Source organism: Myotis nattereri (assembly GCF_964212035.1).
Source record: "Myotis nattereri genome assembly, chromosome: 5".
Taxonomy (NCBI): domain Eukaryota; kingdom Metazoa; phylum Chordata; class Mammalia; order Chiroptera; family Vespertilionidae; genus Myotis; species Myotis nattereri.
Window position 1 is genome coordinate 68,171,903 of NC_138080.1, and position 22,684 is coordinate 68,194,586.

The 22,684-nt window shown below is 38.2% G+C and overlaps 1 protein-coding gene and 1 pseudogene across 2 annotated transcripts in view; one reads left to right on the top strand and one right to left on the bottom strand.

The window, feature by feature from the left end:
- The window catches only part of LARP1B (La ribonucleoprotein 1B), a 97,222-nt gene that overhangs the window by 69,665 nt on the left and 4,873 nt on the right, over positions 1 to 22,684 (bottom strand). Inside the window, 7 exon segments of the mRNA XM_081091639.1 lie at positions 1,077 to 1,242; positions 1,716 to 1,859; positions 6,451 to 6,474; positions 8,431 to 8,571; positions 15,519 to 15,693; positions 17,360 to 17,419; positions 17,800 to 17,858. Of these exon segments, the coding sequence (XP_080947765.1) occupies positions 1,077 to 1,242; positions 1,716 to 1,859; positions 6,451 to 6,474; positions 8,431 to 8,571; positions 15,519 to 15,693; positions 17,360 to 17,419; positions 17,800 to 17,858 (769 nt within the window).
- On the top strand, positions 17,961 to 18,406 carry LOC308519237 (large ribosomal subunit protein uL15-like; annotated as a pseudogene). The gene has a single exon. The product of its transcript is annotated as a large ribosomal subunit protein uL15-like (transcript).

The window sequence follows — 22,684 nt, forward strand, 5'->3', positions numbered from 1 at the left end:
TTTGGCTCAGTGGATAGAGCATCGGCCTGTGGACTGAAAGGTCCCGGGTTCGATTCCGGTCAAGAGCATGTACCTGGGTTGCAGGCACATCCCCAGTGGGGGATGTGCAGGAGGCAGCTGATCGATGTTTCTCTCTCATCGATGTTTCTAACTATCTCTCTCCCTTCCTCTCTGTAAAAAAAATCAATAAAATATATATCTAAAAAAAAACATTAAAAAAAAAAGATAACAGAACAAACTAATGTTCTCTTAACCAATTTCAGTATTCAGAAAGCAACTATTATGAGAACTAGATAAGAAATCTCAACTAAAAATAAGGTAGTCCTCATTTAATGTGTCAAAGAATGAAAACTTAAAAGTTAAAACGGAAACTTAAAACTCTGAAGTCAATTGCTAAGGAAGTTTCAAGACAATGTTTTTGTAAAGTATATAGTTGTCTAACCACGGTGCTGTATACCTGAAATAACAAAGTAACAATGAATGTAAAATGTAACTGAAAAATAAAATTTAAAAGATAAAATCACTATTCTTGTCATCCATATTCATTTGCAAAATTTGTAAATAATCCAAACTTCTTGCTCATTAAGAATATAGTTTTCTATTAGATTTAATTGCTCATAATTATGCCATGACATTATAAGTAATGTCCCTTAAGCAAATACCTAAACAGTAGACAAAGCAGTATCATAAATAACATGAACCAAATATAAATTTTTAAAAATACTTATTTTACCAACATATGCTAAAAAAGAAAAGAGAATACAGCCCTGACTGATATATAGCTCAGTAGGTTGGGTATCATCCCATGTACCAAAGGGCTGCCAGTTTAATTGCCAGTCAGGACACATGCCCGGTTGCCTGTTTGATCCCTAGTACAGGGTGTAAAAGAGGCAGCCAATGGATGTTTTTCACATACATGTTTTTCTCTCCCTCCTGCCCCCAACCCACCCCCCGCTTTTCCTAAAATCAATAAAAACATTTTTTAAAAATCACAATACAAAATGCTATCAATGATGTTAACTTTTGATATTGCAACAAACTTTATCATTACATCTACTTACAGCTTATCAACTTACATTTGGCGCTTAATATACTCTTTGAGCAATGCTTCTTCCACAGGATATACCTGTACACCAGTACCATCATCATAGTAATACATCATACTGGTATTAAGTTCTGTTTGAAATGGTTGATCAGTCCTTTCGCCATGTTCTCGATAAGCATATGAATAATCAAAGTTCACTTGATGAGAAGAAAAAAAAAGAAAGGTGGTCACAAACTTTTTTAAAAAACAGAAAAAGTTACTATAAAGAAAAATTCAAAGTACAGTACTTCAAAGGATAAAAAATAAAATCATTTATATTATCAGACAAGTAAATTAGTTACATATGAGATAGGGGGAAAACTAAGGCTGAAGGCTTACACACATTTTTCAGTTTATCTAATAAATTAAAAAAAGACCTAGCCAGTGTGGCTCAGTGGATAGAGTAGCAGCCTGCAGAATGAAAGGTCCCAGGTTCGATTCCAGTCAAGGGCACATGCCTGGGTTTTGGGCTCGATCCCCAGTAAGGGGCGTGCAGGAGGCAGCCAATCAACGATTCTCTCTCATCATTGATGTTTCTATCTCTCTCCCTCTCCCCTCTCTGAAATCAATAAAAATATATTTTAAAAAAATAAACCACACACACACACAAAAAAAAAAATTCATGCCATACATCGAGAATTTCCTCTGCCTCGGCCTCTTCCCCGTCCTCGGCCTCTTCCTCGGCCTCTTGAGGAACCTCGGATATTACCACCTTCACTTCTCACACTGGAAACTTCATCTTGATCATCTCTCTTTTCTCTATCACGTCTCCAACCTTTTTGAAATAAAAATAGTTTTATATATTCCAATTTGCAGCGATGAATAACATGATTATCTTTATGAAAACCTGGTAACCACTTCTCTTCACTTTGTATCTAGTTATTTAGTAACCAGGCAATCAATCTTCAGATAGATACAAACTTAAGAGATCCCACAGAAATCTGTCAAAATGTCTCTGGCAGCCCTAAATGGTTTGGCTCAGTAATAGAAAGGGTCCCGGGTTCGATTCCAGTCAAGGGCATGTACCTTGTTTGCAGGCCCATCCCCAATAGGGGGTGTGCAGGAGGCAGCTGATCGACGTTTCTCTCTCATTGATGTTTCTAACTCTCTCTTTCCCTCTCCCTTCCTCTCTGTAAAAAATCAATAAATTATGTATCTTTTTTAAAATGTCTTTGGCATAAAGGGAGCCCACAAAAGTACTGACATATAAAAAAGAAATTCTAGCCCTAGCCGGTGTGGTTCAGTGGATAGAGCGTCAGCCTGCGGACTCAAGGGTCCCAGGTTCAATTCTGGTCGAGGGCATGTGCCTTGGTTGCGGGCACACCCCCAGAAGGGAGTGTGCAGGAGGCAGCTGATTGATGTTTCTCTCTCATCGATGTTTCTAACTCTCTATCCCTCTCCCTTCCTCTCTGTAAAAAATCAATAAAATGTATTTTAAAAAAAAGAAATTCTAGTAAGTAAAAATAACATACTAAAAAAATACTTATTTTCACAAAATGTTTAAGGAAAGGGTGTTTCTATTTAAGTAAAAGATGTTTCTCTTATTCATTTTTTAAAATTTAAATCCTTTATTGTTTAAAGTATTACATAGGTCTTCTTTCTCCCCCACTGACCTCTCCCCGGCCACTCCCACTCCCCAAAAGGCGTTTCTTTTAAAGAAAAAATAAATAAAACCACAAAACATACTGGGAGTAGATATCTGCAATACAGTACACAAATTATAATCAGAATATAGAGAAGTCATACAAAGGTCTTATACACAAACGTGCACACACTGGAACTCATAGGGAAATAGCTAGAAGACAGGTAGGGCAAACTAAGAAATGCAAACAATAAATATAGAAAATGGTTCTTAGCCTCATTGGCTGTGAGAGATGCAAATGAAAACAATGAAAGAGCATTTCATCTGCTCCACTCAGACAAACATTTCAAGGTCCTGCCAATATCAATTGTGAACCAAGATGGTAAAGACAGAGTATCTGTACACTGCTAGTGAGAGAAAAAATAGACACATCCTCTTTAAAATATTGGAATAATTAATTACACACACACACACTAGAGGCCTGGTGCATGAAAATTCATGCACTTGGGGTGGAGGGGTCCCTCAGCCCAGCCTGGCCCCTCTCACAGTCCAGGAGCCCTTGGGTGATGTCCTACTGATGGCTTAGGCCCGCTCCCCTCTGTGGGAGGCAACCAGGCTGGCCCCAACCCTTGTCCACCGGTGGGTGGGGGGCGATCTGGGGCGAGGCCAGCTGGGGAGAGGCTGTGGGAGGTTGAGGCACAGCAGGTCGCACCCCATCCAGCCTCTGTGGAAGCATGGCACCAGGACTGACCCAGCGCCACTGCCTCTCCCATGCTGCCTCTGCGAAAGGGGCCGTAAGTGCTGGAACTGCCTGTGCTGCCACCTCTCCTGTACCGCCGGCCCTCAGCCCTCGCAGCTGCTGCGGCTTTTGACTGGAAGGACATCAGTCTATCTGGTCTAATTAGCATATTACCCTTTTATCAGTGTGTGTGTGTGTGTGTGTGTGTGTGTGTGTAGATAGATAGATAGATAGATAGATAGATAGATAGATAGATAGATAGATAAATATGCTATAGATCAGGGTTTTCAACCTTGACAATATAGACATTGTGAGCCAGATAACTCTATAATGTGGGCTGTCCTGCAGTACGGTATGATGTTTACCATCATCCATGGCCTCCACCTACATGCCAGTAGCACACACTCATCTCCCAACACTCCCCACCTCCAGCTATGAAAACCACTGTTAACATCCAGTCAATATCAAATGTCCCCTTGGGAGGAAAAAAAAATCACTCCCATTGAGAATCACTGACCTAGACTCTGCAAATTCTTCCCAATAACAGTATTCTCCAAATATTTCTGCCTAAACCACAGTAAGCCTTTTTTTTTTTCCATCCTCACCTAAGGACTTCATTTGAAAGAGAGAGAATATAGAGAGAGAAAGGGGGGAGGAGATAGAGAAAAAGAAACATCCATTGGTTACCTCCCACGTGTGCCCTGACTGGGGAATGAACCGGCAATTTATAACAGTAGCATATCTGGGAATCAAACCAGCAACCTTTTTGGTGTATGGAATGATGCTCCAAGCAACTGAGCAACCTAGCCAGAGCCAAAGTAAGCCTATTTTATGTTATACTGTAGTATACAAGCAAAACATTTTTGTAATTTAAACACAATTGTCATAATAAATTTACTATGTGAAGTCTCCCAGTCTATCAATTTTTTTTAAGATATTTGATCATGACCCAATACACCAATTTTATAGTGCATCTTATGGGTTGCAGTCTAAAGAAATTACTCTAGAGAACCTCCTATATACACTTACTGGAAAACATGCATAAAAATGTTCATGACAGCATTTCAATATCAAAAAATTGCTAACAATTCAAAACGTCCACTAACAAAACAGATTTTTTTTAAATATATTTTATTGATTTTTTACAGAGAGGAAGGGATAGGGATAGAGAAACATCGATCAGCTGCCTCCTGCACACTCCCCACTGGGAATGTGCCTGCAACCAATGTACATGCTCTTGACTGGAATCGAACCTGGGACCCTTGAGTCCGCAAGCCAACGCTCTATCCACTGAGCCAAACCGGTTAGGGCAGCGGTTCTCAACCTGTGAGTCGCGACCCCTTTGGCAGTCGAATGACCCTTTCGCAGGGGTCGCCTAAGACCATCCTGCATATCAGATATTTACATTACGATTCATAACAGTAGCAACATTACAGTTATGAAGTAGCAACGAAAATAATTTTATGGTTGGGTCACAACATGAAGAACTGTATTTAAAGGGCCAGAAGGTTGAGAACCACTGGGTTAGGGTTTTGTTTTTAAAATAAAAAAACAGATTTTATCAAATAGTGAAATACCCTTTAGCAGATGGGGAAAAAAAGAATGAATCACAGCAATACAACCAATATGTATAAATGTAAGGAAACTAAGTAAAGCCCTGGCCTGTGTGGCTCAGTTGGTTGCAGTGCAGTCCCAATTCCTGGTACCCCAGGGCATGTGTGGGAGGTAACCAATCGATGTTTCATTGTCATAGTCAATGTTTCCATCTCTCTCTCTGAAGTTAAAAAAATTAGTGTCAAAGACTATGAACCTTAAAAATTACACTAAGTAAAAAAGATTAGTGCCAAATAATATGTAAGTGGAGTCATACTGGATGTCAATTTCAAAAAACATTAAAATAATAAAGCTTGAGGCTTTTTTTTTCTCAGAAGGGAGGCAAGCAGATGAAAACTGCAGAGGGCACACAAAGAAGGTAATACTAACATGCATTTTAATATTAGTCTTTATAACCTTATACATAGAGGTGGGCAAAAGTAGGTATACTTGCTAGTAAGAAGAAATATATAAGAATAAACTGTTTTGCATATTCATGACTGTAAACCTACTTTTGCACAATCCTGTATTTTCTTATATACCCAAAATTTAATTTAAAAATTTAATTATGAACATACTTTTATAACAAAACATTGATATATCTGAGAAACTGATAACAAAAGGAAAATTTTTCTGTAGATAGCTCTTATAAATTTAAAATCATATTTTGTGGAAAATTTAGTAAATATAACTACTGACTAGATTTTTAAATTGCTGTTAACTAGATTTTAGATATAAGGGAATTAATTTTGACAAAAGAAAGAAAAGGAAAAGAAAGAAAGAGAGAAAAAGAGAAGAGAAGAGAAGAGAAAAGAAGAGAAAAGAAAAGAGAAGAAAAGAGAAGAAGAGAGAAGAAAAGAGAAAAGAAAAGTTGGTGCCTGGCTGGCATTGCTCAGTGGTTGAGCTTCGACCTAGGAACCAGGAGGTCACGGTTCCATTCTGGTCAAGGCATATGCCAGGGGTTGTGGGCTTGTTTCCCAGTGTTGGGCATGTGGGAGGCAGCCAATCAATGATTCTCTCTCATCATTAATTAATCTCTCTCTCTCTCTCCCCCCGCCCTTCCTCTCTGAAATAATAAAAATGTATTAGAAAACAAATATAAAACTAACAAAAACAGGAAAAACCCTACTGCTCTTATCACCAGTAATATGTAGAAAAGATAATAGAGCATGTTAAAGAATATCATGACCAAAGCAATAAAAAGTAAGGGAAATTCCCTAAGACTTATGGCTTAACAAATAGTCATGGGGAAAAAAAAACCCTTCAGGTGAGAATGTAAAATGGTACAACCAATTTAGAAAACAATCTGGAAATTTCTCATAAAGTTAAATATGTACTTACCATACTACCTAACAGGCCCCTCCTAGGTGTTTACCTAGAAACTGACACATATGCCCACACAAAGACTTGTACATAGATGTTCATATTACTTTTTTTGTTGTTAATCCTTACCCAAGGATATTTTTCCATTGGTTTCTTAGAGAGTGGGATGGAGCGGGGAGAGACAGAAAGAAAGATCGATGTAAGAGACACGTAACAATTGGTTGCCTCCCAAACCCACCATGACCAGGGCCAGGGATTGAGCCTGCAAGCGAGGTGTATGCTCTTGACCAGAATCAATGCCAGGAGCCTTTAGCCCAACGGCTAACGCTGTATCCACTAAGCCAAACTGGCCAGAGTGTAGTATTACTTATAATATGCAAAAACTGGAAATAAGTCAAATATCTACAAATATTTGAATTGATAAAGGGGTATATCCAGTCAACACAAAACTATTCTGCAATAAAGATGTAGAACTATTGACGTCTGAAACATTACCGATGAATCTGTAAAGCATCATGTTGAGCAAAAGGACACACAAGAGTACATAATATTTCTTATATAATTCAATATATATGAAATTTTAGAAAGGGCAAATCTAACCTGACAGAAAGTAAGTACATTAGTGGTTGGGATAGTTAACAGCAACTTAAGTGCATTTTAATATATATGATTTATAGGCTCAGTAAAGTTGATTTTTAAAAAAAGGATCCAGAAACCACCGAGAAAAGGCTCCCAATAGTCAAATGTGAGACAATTTGAGTATCAAATTAAATAATCATGGCCATGGATCATAACTCACTGGAAAAAATTTTTAAAGAGTCCATAAGTTCATTCTGATAATAATGGGAAGTTGTTTATGGTGGAATGTCAACTAATAAATATAAAAGGAATAATGCAGCAAGAAAAAAAACCAACATTTGCAAATGTTGTGGTAATAACTGAATCAGGTAAGACTCATCAATGAAAACTAAAGTGCATGTGAAAAGTCTTAGATTTCCACATCTCAAAGTCTTGCCCCACAAATAAAACTAATTACAAAGGAGAAAAGAATATCTATAAATTAAAAAAGCCTGCCAAACCGGCGTGGCTCAGTGGTTGAGCATCAACCTAAGAACGAGGAGGTCACTGTTCAATTCCCAGTCAGGGCATATACCCGGGTTGCGGGCCCCAGCTCTGGTAGGGGGCATGCAGGAGGCAGTCAACCAATGACTCTCTCTCATCACTGATATTTCTATCTCTCTCTCCCTCTCTTTTCCTTTCTGAAATCAATAAAAATTATTACACCCTTGAGTACATCAAATTGAGTGCTCAAAGAATCACCAGTAAGATGATAAACTAAGATCATGTGCAGCTCCTTGTGATGCTTGGAGAAGAAAACCATTAACTTTTGCAGTATTCCTGACAAAAATTCATAAGCCAATCTGATCATAAAGTAACACCAGAAAATCCAAAGTGAGGTATATCTGTCCTGCAGTCTTCAGGAAAAAAAAAAAAAAAAATCAATGTTATGAAAGACAAAAGCAAAAGAACTATGACAAACTAATGGACATTAAAGATAAAAGACAGTTAAAAGCAATGTGTGATCTAGATTAGATCCTAGAAAAGAGAGGAGGAAAACTACCTGTAGACAGTCACACTGTTATTACTGTTTTTACGACATATATTCTGAGGGTATTTAGGGTTAAAGAGAAACAATGCCTGGCCGTGACTAGTTTGGCCCAGCGGTTAGAGTGGTGGCCCTCAAACTGAAGGGTCTCGGGTTCAATTCCCAGACAAGGGCACTTAACCAGGCAGCAGCTCTGTCCCATGTCCTGATATGCAGGAGGCAACCAATCGGTGTGTCTCTCTCACATCAATATTTCTTCCTTTCTCTCTCTCTCTCTCTCTCCCCCCCCCCACTTCCCTCCCTCCTCTCTCCCTAAAAATTCAATGGAAAAAATATCCTTGGGTAAGTATTAAAAAACAAAAAAAAAGGAGGAACAATGCCTGCAACTTACTCTCAAATAGTTTATACTATTCATGGTAATTAAAATAATAAGCAAGAAACTAATAATAATAAGCAGTAAGACATAGTGTCTTAGTCATTTTTTCCCTAAGAGTGTATCTTACTTCGTGTATCATTTCTCCTATTATTATGTGATGATTTATTTGCTTCAGGTTGACATCTTGAGCAGTTCCGGGATCCTGGTCTTTCTTGACTATCTGGTCTTACATCATCTAAGTGGAGTGGTACCCACTTGTGCTTATTAGCTAGAAGAAAACAAAATAAAATAATTTAATGACAACACAACTTTTAATTTTACTAATTTTGAAAGGTCTCTTGAGATATCTCCTCACACCTGTCAAAATGGCTATCATCAATAAATCAATGAACAAGTGCTGGCAAGGATGTGGAGAAAGGGAACCCTACTGCATTATTGAAAGGAATGCAGATTGGTGCAGCCACTGAGGAAAGCAGTTACTTCAAATAATTAAGTTAGAACTGTCTTATGACCCAGAGATTCCTCTTCTGGGAATACATCCAAAGAACCCAAAAACACTAATTCAAAGAAATATATGTATCCCTATGTTCATTGCACCATTTACAACTAGAGGCCCGGTGCACAAAATACGTGCACTTGGGGGGGGGGGGGAGTCCCTTAGTCTGGCCTGTGCCCTCTCACAGTCCAGGGGAGCAGGCCTAAGTCGGCAGTCGGATATCCTTAGCACTGCTGCAGAGGCGTGAGAGGCTCCCACTACTGCTGCTGCACTTAACAGCCGTAAGCCCAGCTCAGGGCTTCTGGTTGAGCAGCACTCCTCCTGTGTTGAGCGCCTGTCCCCTGGTGGTCAGCGCGCATCATAATAACCAGTCGTTCAGCCGTTAGGTCAATTTGCATATTAGCCTTTTATTATATAGGAGGATAGCCAAGATTTGGAAGAAGCCCAATTGTCCATCAGTAGATGAGTGGATAAAAAAACCTGTGGGCCCTGACTAGTTTGGCTCAGTGGATAGAGCGTCGGCCTGCGGACTGAAGGGTCCCAGGTTCGATTCCGGTCAAGGGCATGTACCTTGGTTGCGGGCATATCCCCAGTAGGGAGTGTGCAGGAGGCAGCTGATGAATGTTTCTCTCTCACTGATGTTTCTAACTCTCTATCCCTCTCCCTTCCTCTCTGTAAAAAATCAATAAAATATATTTTAAAAAACAAACAAACAAAATACCTGTGGTACATTTACACTCTGCAGTAAAAAATAAAGGAAATTTTACCCTTTGCATGATGAACCTGAAGAACATTGTGCTAGGTAAGTGAAATAAGCCAGTCAGAGAAAGACAAGTGCCATATGATTTCACTTATGTGAAATTTAATGAACAAACCAAACTAACAAGCAAAATAGAGACAGCTCTCGTGGGTGGGTGCAAAATCGAGGGTGGGGGAGTGGTGAAAGATTTGAGCAAAAAAGAGAGAACTTACAGGGGATGTGCAGGAGGCAGCCAATCAATTATTCTCTCTCATTGATGTTTCTCTCCCTTCCTCTCTGAAATCAATAAAAATATATTTAAAAAAGAAAAAATATTAAAAGACTATATTTTAATTAAATGAGACTTAATTTGTTCTTAAAGGGATTATCTCTATAATACCAAAATAATTTTCTTCTCACACAGCTCTTTTAAATAAAGTATTTTCTGTGAATAATTCTAAAAATCAAATGAAAATTCAGTGATGAAGTATCACTGGAATTCTTTTTGCTTTTAAGTGAAATGCTCACTTTTCTGTTTAATACTAATAGATAAAGTGTTCAAAAATAGTACATGTACACACTACTCCTATCTAATACTTGATTCTTAGATTTGAGAATGGGGTATACCTGATAGGACATTATAATGTACACATTTGAAAGCCTGGATAGTGATTCAAAAAACTTTTAGTTTGAAATCACTAAAATATGGATAAAATATTGATTATTGATTTATTCAGCATTAATACTAATGAAAAAGGCTTTTCAAAATTAAGTGTAACAGGTATCTAACAGCATTTGACAAATCTTGTTAAAGGTACTACTCAAATTTCCTTATTTTTTTTTAACATGTGTTTTTACTGATTTCAGAGAGGAAGGCAGAGAGAAACATCAATGATGAGAATCATCAATCCGCTGCCTCCTACACACCCCACAGGGGATCAAGACGGCAACTCAGGCATGTGCCCTTGACCAGAATCAAACCCGGGACCCTTCTGTTCCTAGGCCGACACTCTATCCACTGAGCAAAACCAGCTAGGGCCATTTTCCTTACTTCTTTAAGAGAAATAAGGAATTTAACTTTCTTGTTGACAAAAAGATAATGTAATTCTCAAGATGGCCTATTCGTGGCTGTTATTGGATATATGTAATGCCTCCTTTTTCTGTCCCTAGAATCTCATCAGTCCTGAGGGATTCAGCTGCCTCCCAGGGTGATTACACGTTGTCCTGATGATGATCTATTCATCTATCTAAATGATCGCCATTGATATGCCCCGGGTTGAACTCATGCGAAGAGGTGGAAATGGAGCAGCTGGGTCCTGTATACTACTGAAAAACCTCCAGAGTTAAAAGGTACTGTTAACAGTAACCTGCTTTGCTTGTCCACTCAAAGGTCCAGCACCTTTTCTGGGGCCCAAGAATGATTTTGAAGGAAAGTGTAAGCTGTATTTCTGCTCAACTTCAGTCTGAAGTTAGAGGTCTAAAAAAAGAACAAAGCCTGTATAATGGAATCCAACTCTTTGAAGACGAGAATTTTCAAGCAAGTTCTTGTATAATCTAGCTGTTTAAATTTTCAAATAATCATTTCCATCCTTTAAAAAAGATTCTTTTTATCTTTAAAAAAAATAATAAAAGATGGCCTATTCGTGGATTCCACAGTCAAGGTTTCAAAATGTTTACTCTTCCAATATATATATATTTTTTGACCAAACAAAAAGACTCATGAGCAATGGAAACACTACTAAGGTAATTAAAGGAAAGGGAATATTATTGTGCTACTACAATACTGATTTCCTATAAAACCTACAAAAACGGAGACATGAGTAAAGAATAGGAAATAATCTAAAAACTCTTTAAAGACTAAATTCTATCAAGAGATTCTTGAGCATAACCAAGCTTTTTGTTTAAAGATAAAAATGTGTGCCTGGCTGGTGTGGCTCCATGGTTGAGGGTCAATCTGTGAACCAGGGGGTCACTGTTGGATTCCCAGTAAGGGCGCATGTCCCAGTTGTGGGCTTCATCCCTAGTAGGGACTGTGCAGGAGGCAACTGATCAATGATTCTCTCTCATCACTGATGTTGCTATCTCTCTCACTGAAATCATAAAACATTTTTAAAAAATGTATGCTCTCAGAAAGTCAATTCATGGCTTGAGTACATGAATCATTCTAACTATAAACACCCAGATTTTAGTGTTGGCTGATAGTTTTAATTGAAGCAATTAACAAGGAAAACAAATCTTAGAGGAGGATGACAGGTCTGCCACCTTTTTGTTATATTTTGCATATAGTAAAATGCAAATCGATCAAACAGTGGAACGACTGGTCGCTATGATGCACACTGACCACCAGGGGGAAGACACTCAACACAGGAGCTGCCCCCTGGTGGTCAGTGCGCTCCCACAGGGGGTGCACCGCTCAGCCAGAAGATCTGAGCTGGGCTCATAGCTGGCAAGTGCAGCAGCAGTGGCGGGAGCCTGACAGCCAGCTTAGCCCACCACCCGGGGGGGGGGGGGGGGGGGAGTGGGCCTAAGCTGTCAGTCAGACATCCCCCTCTCCTGCCTCCAAGGCAGTGCTAAGAATGTCTGACTGATGGCTTTCATACTGTGAGAGGGCACAAGCCAGGCTGAGGGACACCTCCCCCTGCCATGCACAAATTTCATGCACCAGGCCTCTCTATAAATAACAGTCAAAAAGACTACCTATGTGTCTAAGAAGCATGAAAAAGTTTTAAGAACTGGGGAAATTTTTTTCTCATAACCACATGGTTGTAGTATTGGCACCACCTTTGAGCAATTAGCCTTGGTTCATTGTACCAAGTGAGCCTAATGCTTACCCTGCAGCTAAGGACTAGATAACAGTTAAAACAAAAATCAAGTAAAGTGCGTAATACATGTAGATTGCTACTTCCATTATTAAAGAAGTTCGCTGCTGACTACTGGATTATGAAATGTCCCCTATCATGCCTTATAACCTCCATGAATTAAAATGATTCAACGGCCCTAACCGGTTTGGCTCAGTGGATAGAGCATCAGCCTGCGGACTGAAAGGTCCCAGGTTCGATTCTAGTTAAGGGCATGTACCTTGGTTGTGGGCACATCCCCAGTAGGAGGTGTGCGGGAGGCAGCTGATTGATGTTTCTCTCTCTTCAATGTTTTTAACTCTCTATCCCTCTCCCTTCCTCTCCGTAAAAAAAAAAAAAATCAATAAAATATATTTTTAAAATAATAAAAAATAAAATAAAATGATTCAACATCTTCCGATGGAACTCAAAATAATTCTAAGCTTGAACCCTGCATAATGTTGACTATGCCTACCTCTCCAATAGCATCTCCTGCCACTCTCCAAAGTTCACCTTGCCTCAGCTATGACCTTCTGACAGTTTACAGATTTTTTTCTGCCAAAAGGCCCCTGTAGACACTTTTACCTAGGCTCAGAACACTGATATATGGTTTTACAAAGCAGTTAAATCATAATGTGTCCCTAGACACATGAAAAGTTCTGAAAATATGGAAAAGGATGTAAAGACAGCATTTTTTTTTTCTTCAAAGTATAATGAGGGCACAGTATGAGGGAAAAAAAGGTGACCAAAATTGTTCTCACCTTTCTCTTAGAAAAACATTTTCTCAGAACTCCCTGAAAGACAGAGATCAGTTGCAATGCAGATTTAAAAAAACAACAGTTAGCCCAGCCAGCATGGCTAACTGGTTGAGCATTGACCTATGAACTAGGAGGTCATGGTTCAATGCCCGGGTTGTGGGCTGGATCCCCAGTATGAGGTGTGCGGGAGGCAGCCAATAAATGATTCTCTCTCATCACTGATGTTTCTATCTCTCCCTTCCTCACTGAAATCAATACACTAACTTTACACAACTTTCCTATCATGTATCTATACCAGGGGTGGGCAAACTTTTTGACTCGAGGGCCACAATGGGTTCTTAAACTGGACCGGAGGGCCGGAACAAAAGCATGGATGGAGTGTTTGTGTGAACTAATATAAATTCAAAGTAAACATCATTACATAAAAGGGTACGGTCTTTTTTTTTTTAGTTTTATTCATTGGCCCGCGGGCCGTAGTTTGCCCATGGCTGATCTATACTCATCTCTATTAAGTCCAACTTCATTTCATTCTCACATTTTAAAAAGTACCAAAAAAAAAAAAAAGGAGCCTAATAGTTCAGAAATGAATGCTACAAAAACATATGTTACCAGTTGCAGATGGTATCCTGAAGAAATTCAAAAATACTCATTGGTGACTATCTGGAATCTATTGATTAAATACAACTCTTCATTACTACAACTTTCTTCCAGAAAGTAAGACTAAATTAAACATATAGATAAACTAACCTCTCTTTCACTAATTACTTGACTGAGCCTCATTCTCACTGACATTTTCACCAGGGCCACATAATTTACAACAGCCAAGACATGGAAAACAGTCCACTGACAGATAAATGGATAACAAAAATGTGCTGAATGTAGTGAATGGGATAGCAAGAAGAAAATCCTATCATTCGCAACAGCACAGATACACCTTGAGGGCATTATGCTATGAAATAAGTGCGACCCTAACCGGTTTGGCTCAGTGGACAGAGCGTCGGCCTGCGGACTGAAGGGTCCCAGGTTCGATTCCGGTCAAGGGCATGTACCTTGGTTGCGGGCACATCCCTAGTAGGGGGTGTGCAGGAGGCAGCTGATCAATGTTTCTCTCTCATTGATGTTTCTAACTCTCTATCCCTCTCTGTAAAAAATCAATAAAATATATATTAAAAAAAAGAAATAAGTGTGAAAGATAAATATTGTTTGATCTCATTTAAATGTGGAATCTAGAAAAACTGAACTCAAAGAAAAAACACAGTTGGGGAATGGGAGAAGTGGGTGAAAATGATCAAAAGCTACGAACTTACTACTATGTAAGTTCTAGTGTGCAATGTACAGCATAGCAAAGATAATTAACAATACTGTATTATATATTGGGAAGTTGCTGAGAATAGATCTTAAAAAATTCTCATCTCAAGAAAATAAATTGTGCCCACTCAGTGGTTGAGTGTCAACCCATGAACCAAGAGGTTACTAGTATGCCGAAACCGGTTTGGCTCAGTGGATAGAGTGTCGGCCTGCGGACTGAAAGGTCCCAGGTTCGATTCCGGTCAAGGGCATGTACCTGGGTTGCGGGCATATCCCCAGTAGGAGATGTGCAGGAGGCAGCTAATCGATGTTTCTCTCTCATCGATGTTTCTAACTCTCTATCTCTCTCCCTTCCTCTCCGTAAAAAATCAATAAAATACATTTAAAAAATAAAATAAAATAAATAAAAAATAAAAAAAAGCTGAAACCGGTTTGGCTCAGTGGATAGAGCGTCGGCCTGCGGACCAAAAGGTCCCGGGTTCGATTCCGGTCAAGGGCATGTACCTGGGTTGCAGGCACATCCCCAGTAGGAGATGTGCAGGAGGCAGCTGATCGATGTTTCTAACTCTCTATCTCTCTCCCTTCCTCTCTGTAAAAAATCAATAAAATATATTTTTTTAAAAAAAAGAGAGAGAAAGTGGTATGTGAGTAATGCCAACTCAGCATGGCCTAAGTGGAACTCTTTAAAAAAATAAAATAAAATAAAATAAAAATTAAAAAAAAAAAAAAAAAAAAAGAGGTTACTAGTTTGATTCCTGGTCAGGGCACATGCCCAGGATATGGTCTTGATCACTAGTAGGGAGCCTGCAGGAGGCAACTGGTCTATGTTTCTCGTTTCTCCCATCGATGTTTCTATCTCTCTGTCTCTCTTCCTTTCTCCCTAAAATTTAAAAAAAAAAATTTTTTTTAAAGAACAAAACAAATTTTTAAAAAAAAGAAAAAAATGACTATGAATTCATGGATGTTAAACACCATGGTAGTCATTTTGCATTATATACATACATCAAATCATTGTGTTCTATACCTTAAACTAATACAATTATATCTCAATAAAATATAAGTTATAGATGAACAAACCTTTCCTTCGTTGATTATTTGACTGAGCTTCATCCTCACTGGTATTTTCACCAGGACCATCTAGTTTTGTTTCCCGGGTCTCTTTGCTCTCACTGTTATTTCTCTTTTCAACTTTGTCTTCTTTTTCTTTCTTATTTTGTAGCTTCTTATTTCCTTGGTTGATGATACTCTGACACTGCAAAAAGTATTTCTAAATGAAATAATTTTCATGAACATTTTCACTAACATATCCAAAAATCTGTGGTAATATGCCTTACCTAAATATTGCAAAACAAATGCCAATTTTTAAAATACAAAAAAATTCTTTTCAAAAGGCACTGTTGAGAGAAAAGTTAAGCCATAGATTGGGAGAAAATATTTCCTAAGTAACTGATAAAGAACTTGAATCCAAAATATACAGGGTTTGGCAAAGATGATTTACAGTTGTTCATATGGAAAAGTATTTAATAAATAATACAATAATAAACTGTTCTGTGTACTCACAGCTGTAAACCTGCCTTTGCCCAGCCCTGTATAATGAGCTCTCAAAATGCAATAATGAGAAACAACTCAATTTTCAAAAAATTAGCTAGAGTTGAACAGCTACTTCTTTAAAAAGATACACTGAATGGCAAATGTATATGAAAAGGTGCCTGACATCTTTAGTTAGAGAAATGCAAACTGAAACAACAATTTGATACCACTACACACCTACTATAATGACTAAAATTAAGAATGATGAGCTGGTGTCATTTTGGGGCTCAGCCCACCTGGTTTTCCAGATGACCTAATAAATTTATAATTCTTTAAAAAAAATGAACAATGAGTATTAGTGGTATGTGGAATAACTAGAATTCTCATTACACTGAGAGTGGGAATAAAAAGTTTAGTAGTTTCTGAAAAAGCTAAACAAATAGCTACCATACAATCTAGCCATTCTACTCCTAGGTATCTACCCAAGAAACATGAATGCATATACCGATTCAAAATTTGACATACAAATGTTAATATAACAGCTTTATTTCTAACAGCAAAAAAATAAGTACAATCAACACAAATAGGTGAATGGACAAACAACATTACACTCATACACTAATACTCAGCAATAAGAATGAACTACAGATACAAATATCACACACATATTTGCAGTTTATGTCATTCACATACCAATTAAGCTGTTTAAACTAATATATACTACCTACAATTATACACCACACAAATTACAAACAGCAAAGTGCACAGTGTCAAATGAAAACATGTATAACGACATATGCTAATCCTATAAAACCTCTCTTGATACAATATCTGAGAAACATCTTTCGGAGCTTCTTTCATCATTAAAATTCCAGCTGGACCGTCACAGCTCAGTGGTTGTGTGTGTAGACCTATGAACCAGGAGGTCACAGTTTGATTCCCGGTCAGGGCAACATGCAGGTTTGATCCCCAGTGTGGGGTGTGCAGGAGGCAACCGATCAATGATTCTCTCTTATCATTGATGTTTCTCTCTCTCTCTCTTCCTTCCTCTGAAATCAATAAAAAATATATATTTCTTAAAATTCCATTCATTGAACACTTATTGATGAGTGACATACATTTATCATATGTGTACATATATATAGTTAGCACTTCAACACATTGGCAATATTATAATTCAGAAAAAACAAACAGCATAAATTCTGAAATATAAAATGAATGGGCTTTAGATACATTATATGAAAATGGGCAAAACTATGAAAAGGGTAGCTACTGAGTTTAACAGTTCTTTATTAATGTAATTCTCTAAATTTGAAGTAAAATAAATTCTGCATGTTGAAGTGAGAACCTTTTCCCTATATAGAAAAAAAGCCTTAAACAATACTCACTCCAGTGTTCACTAATTCACTTGGTGTTGGCCAATTCGCCATATCGCTGAAATCACTAGCCTAAGAAGTAATAAATAGGTGTTATGTCTGCAAATTAGAAATTTTAAGTAGAAAAAATATTTTCTAAAGGTGAAAGCAATTTTAAAAACCACCTACATTCAATTTATATGCAGGCATTTGCCAAATTAATCCAAGTTTTCCAAACATCAGAACACTGAAACAATAAGGCCTTGGCCTATCTCTAACACTATTTAATGACACTGACTAAATGAATATAAATAGGATTAACAGAAGGGAGTTTGTGTAAAAGCTACAATTCTGTAGTATATTAACTTCAAATTACCATAATAATACAACTATAAGAAAAATTCACAATATAAGAACAATGACTTTTAAAATTAATATAGAGTACTAAAGAACTTCTTTGTGTAAAGACCTACCTTGTTGGATTTCTTTGTCTTGAGTTTTCCTGCTTTTATAATTTTTGGGGAACTGAGCTCTAAAAATAAACAAACAAAAAAAACACACACACATAGAATTGTTTTTACAATCACTTCATTCAATATATTTAATACAGTAACCTTGTATCTTGGACACTAGCATGCCATCCAGACTGAGGAAGACCCAGAAACTTCCAGGCCATGTGAGCCACAGCTACGGCTGCATTGACACAGGAAGCCCCCGGGAGGCAGAGGTAATGCTGGTGGCTTGTATAATCACAGGATCAACTTTTGACAAATATCACCCAGGTTACTTTGGGAAAGTTGGCATGAAGCATTACCACATAAAGAGGAACCAGAGCTCCTGCCCAACTGTCAACCTTGATAAACTTTGTACATTGGTTAGTGAGCAGACATGGGTAAATGCTGCCAAAAACAAGATTGGAGCTGCTCCTATCATTGATGTGGTGCAAATGGGCTACTACAAAGTTCTGGGGAAGGATAAGCTCCCAAAGCAGTCAGTCATTGTGAAGGCCAAATTCTTCAGCAGAAGAGCTGAGAAGATTAAGGGTGTTAGGTGGGGGCCTGTTTCCTGGTAGCTTCATAACCTTTGGAGGGAAGTTCATAAAATGCTCAGACGTGCTTTGAAGGGGGGGGGGGGGGGGGGGAAGTAACTACTATAATACCAATTTAAGTAATAAAATCCAAATGAATTTTAAGTAATAAAATTCCCAATAAAATCCAAAGTTCTGAGCCTCAAATTCCTAATAAAGGAATCATCTACATTTCAGCAAAGGTATATATATTCAAATTGGTCTTCGGTGTTCAAAGCAAGAGGTGCAAAATATAGTTTACTTAAACTGAGACTTATCTTTTCTCTAACAAAACATTAAAAATGAGAAATGTAGTATATTTCAATACAGTGAATTTAGTAACTCAATTCTCAATGGGATACATTTTTTTTCTATAAAATTAATACATGCTCATCAAGGAACATCCAGAAAATAAGTCAGAAGTCTTCAAACCATTTGTCTTTGAAAACAAACAAATTTGGCAGCTATAATAAATTAAGCCATAGCAAACAGGTTTGCACAAGAGTATCATGGAGCCCTAACCGGTTTGGTTCAGTGGATAGAGCGACGGCCTGCGGACTGAAGGGTCCCAGGTTCGATTCTGGTCAAGGGCATGTACCTTGGTTGCGGGCACATCCCCAGTAGGGAGTGTGCAGGAGGCAGCTGATCGATGTTCTCTCATCGATGTTTCTAACTCTCTATCCCTCTCCCTTCCTATCTGTAAAAAAATCAATAAAAAAAAAATATATATATATATATAAAAGAGAGTATCATGGAATCACCACTTGTCCCCACCGTAAATAAGAGCACAGAAGTGAACAATAATACATATTATACTGTCTCCAAATGAAGTTTCACAGTCTTTTAGTTGGCTTCACCACTTGGCAAGATAACCAAAGAACAATGTCATCTACCTAAGCATGACCCACAAAATAGTAAACATTAAAAGATTAAACTTGGGATCTGCAACACAGTAATAATAATTCAGCAAAACATGAATCCCAAAATTATGGCAATGACCAAGTCATAAAATAAAAGTATTCGAATTAAAAGCCAGAAGCAAATTCAAGTAAGATACAGATGGTCCCCGACTTATAATAGTTTGGTGAAAAAGCGATAAACATTAGGCAGAATTGTACTTCCAATTTTGAATGTGAGGTTTTCCCAGGTTAGCGATATGCTATATAATACTCTAGTGGTGCTCAGCAGGGGAACTGCAGCTCCAAGTCAGCCCACACAATCACGAGTATAAAAAACCAATACTCTACAGCAGCGGTTCTCAACCAGTGGGTCATGCCCCCTTTGGGGGTCGAATGACCCTTTCACAGGGGTCGCCTACCAGTGGTTCTCAACCTTCCTAATGCCGCGACCCTTTAATACAGTTCCTCATGTTGTGGTGACCCCCAACCATAAAATTATTTTCGTTGCTACTTCATAACTGTAATTTTACTACTGTTATGAATCGTAATGTAAATATCTGATATGCAAGATGTATTTTCAGGGGTCGCGACCCACAGGTTGAGAACCGCTGCAAAACACACATGTAATTACATATTGTTTTTGTGATTAATCACTATGCTTTAATTATGTTCAATTTGTAACAGTGAAAATAGCAACGAAAATAATTTTATGGTTGGGGGTCACCACAACATGAGGAACTATATTAAAGGGTCGAGGCATTAGGAAGGTTGAGAACCACTGCTCTACAGCGTACGAAATGTATTTTTGACTTGGAATTGGTATCAGTATATAACCCCAATATCATAAATCAAAGACCATCTTTTCTTACCACAGAGGGATGAAGGACAAAAGTTGAAGATGTCACCAGGAATGGGATTTCAGGGATCTTGAATACTGTAATGATTCTATTTCTAAAGCAGAATAGTGTGCCCTACCTGATTTGGCTCAGTGGATAGAGCGCTGGCCTGTGGACTGAGGGGTCCCAGGTTCCATTCCGGTCAAGGGCACATGCCTGGGTTGCAGGCTCCATCCCCAGTGTGGGGTATGCAGGAGGCAGCCAATCAATGATTCTCTCTTCATCATTGATGTTTCTCTCTCTCTCCTTCTCCTTTCCTCTATGAAATAAATATTTTAAAAAAATAATAAAGCAGAATAGTGAATACACAAGTATTTGTTTTATTCTTCTTTATACTTTAGGCACACATATATGTGTAGACATGTGTAAATATGCATAAGAATAAAATAAAAAAATTATATAGAGTGGTAAAAAAAATGGGCAAGTAGGACAAAAAAAAAATGGGGGTAGAAAAAAAAACAAAAAATCATATTTGCCTGAACATTATCTACTATTTCACCGAAGCATGTTTTATAAATACTATGTTTTATGAAGTTATATAACATAGTACATTTGGGGAACATTTCCCACAGGAAAATTAAAAACATGTCCCAAAATAGTGCTAAGTCAAGTAAATTAAGTGCCTGATACTTACAAAATACACCCTTATACAAACTACTTGATATAATGAAAAGTAAGAAGGAACAGGCCGCGCAAGCAAGTTTTTATGGCTTTATTACAAGTTAGACATAAATCACAAAATTAAGGTCAGAAATTAAAGATAAAATTATTCTGACCACACACAAACAAAAGTAAACTTTAAAATTTCAATACTGGCCCTGACCGGTTTGGCTCAGTGGACAGAGCATCAGCCTGCGGACTGAAGGGTCCCAGGTTCAATTCCGGTCAAAGGCATGTACCTTGGTTATGGGCACATCCCCAGTAGTGGGTGTGCAGGAAGCAGCTGAGTCAATGTTTCTCTCTCATTGATGTTTCTACCTCTCTATCCTTCTCCTTCTCCCTTCCGCTCTATAAAAAAAAAAAAAATCAATAAAATAAATTAAACAATAAAATAAAATTTCAATACTGGATGACACAATGAATTATTAAGAAACTGGAGAGCCCTAGCCAGTTGGATGAGTGGATGGAGCATCGGCCTGCAGACTGAGGGGTCCCAGGTTCAATTCTGGTCAAAGGCAACATGTCCAGGTTGCAGGCTCGATCCCCAGTGGGGGGGCGTGCAGGAGGCAGCTGATCAATGATTTTCTCTCTTCCTTCCTCTCTAAAATCAATAAAAATAAAAAAAAAAAATAAACTGGAGAAAAGAATACAGTGGGGCCTTGACTTAAGAGTTTAATTCATTCTGTGACGGAGCTCGTAACTCAAATTACTCGTATGTCAAATCAAAAAGTGAACGAGTGAGACACGTGATGCTGGGCTGATGTTGTGGCGTTCACTGTGATGTTCCCTGCGCCAACTAGCGGTGGGGTATCTGAAGCTGGCTCGTAACCCGAATGTTAGCTCGCAACTCAAAGCAAAAAATCGGCCGAGACAGCTCGTATCTCGAAAAACTCGTTAGTCGGGACACTCGTTAAGTCAAGGCCCCACTGTATTTGAATGTGACAGTTAATTTTTCTATTGATTTAAAACTCAGTATTATCACATACTCTGTCCCGACGCTGATTACAACTTCTAGCTAAAAGTAAAGAAGCTGGGGAGGACTGGGGGTGTGCCCGCAACCAAGGTACATGCCCTTGACTGGAATCGAACCTGGGACCCTTCAGTCTACAGGCTGATGCTCTATCCACTGAGCAAAACCGGTTAGGGCTCTTCACACTTTAAAAAGAAAAAAATTTTTAGTCAATTCTTGTGGATTCAAAAATTTTGGATTTTTGTTTAAACTTTAAGCTTTCTTTACTTCCTCTATAATGGGGAAATCTTTACATTTAACAGTGGAATCTATAATGCTGACAGTTTATTAATGGTGTATCTTATGTATACCTTGTAACTGGGATGTGCATATGCTTTCTTCCTTACCATAATTTAATCTCATCACTGAGGATGTGATAAACTGCGTTGGCCAATGTGGTTGGATACTCTAGGACAGTGATTTTTTAACACTGGTTACTAAATGGCCATTTGAGTTAGCTTACTTTTCCAAGAGGAAGACTTTCCTAAAACATTCCTGTTACAAAGTCCCAATTCCTCTCTTGGAAACAAGTTTCCTGATTAAGAAGTTTAGAAAAATGCCCTAACCGGTTTGGCTCAGTGGATAGAGTGTTGGCCTGTGGACTCAAGGGTCCCAGGTTCGATTCTGGTCAAGGGCATGTACCCTGGTTGCAGGTACATCCCCAGTAGGGAGTGTGCAGGAGACAGATCGATGTTTCTCTATCACCGATGTTTCTAACTCTCTATCCCTCTCCCTTCCTCTCTGTAAAAAATCAATAAAATATATTAAAAAAAAAAAGTTTAGAAAAAGAACTGAACTTTCAAAGCCAGCACTTTTTCCCTTTAAAAG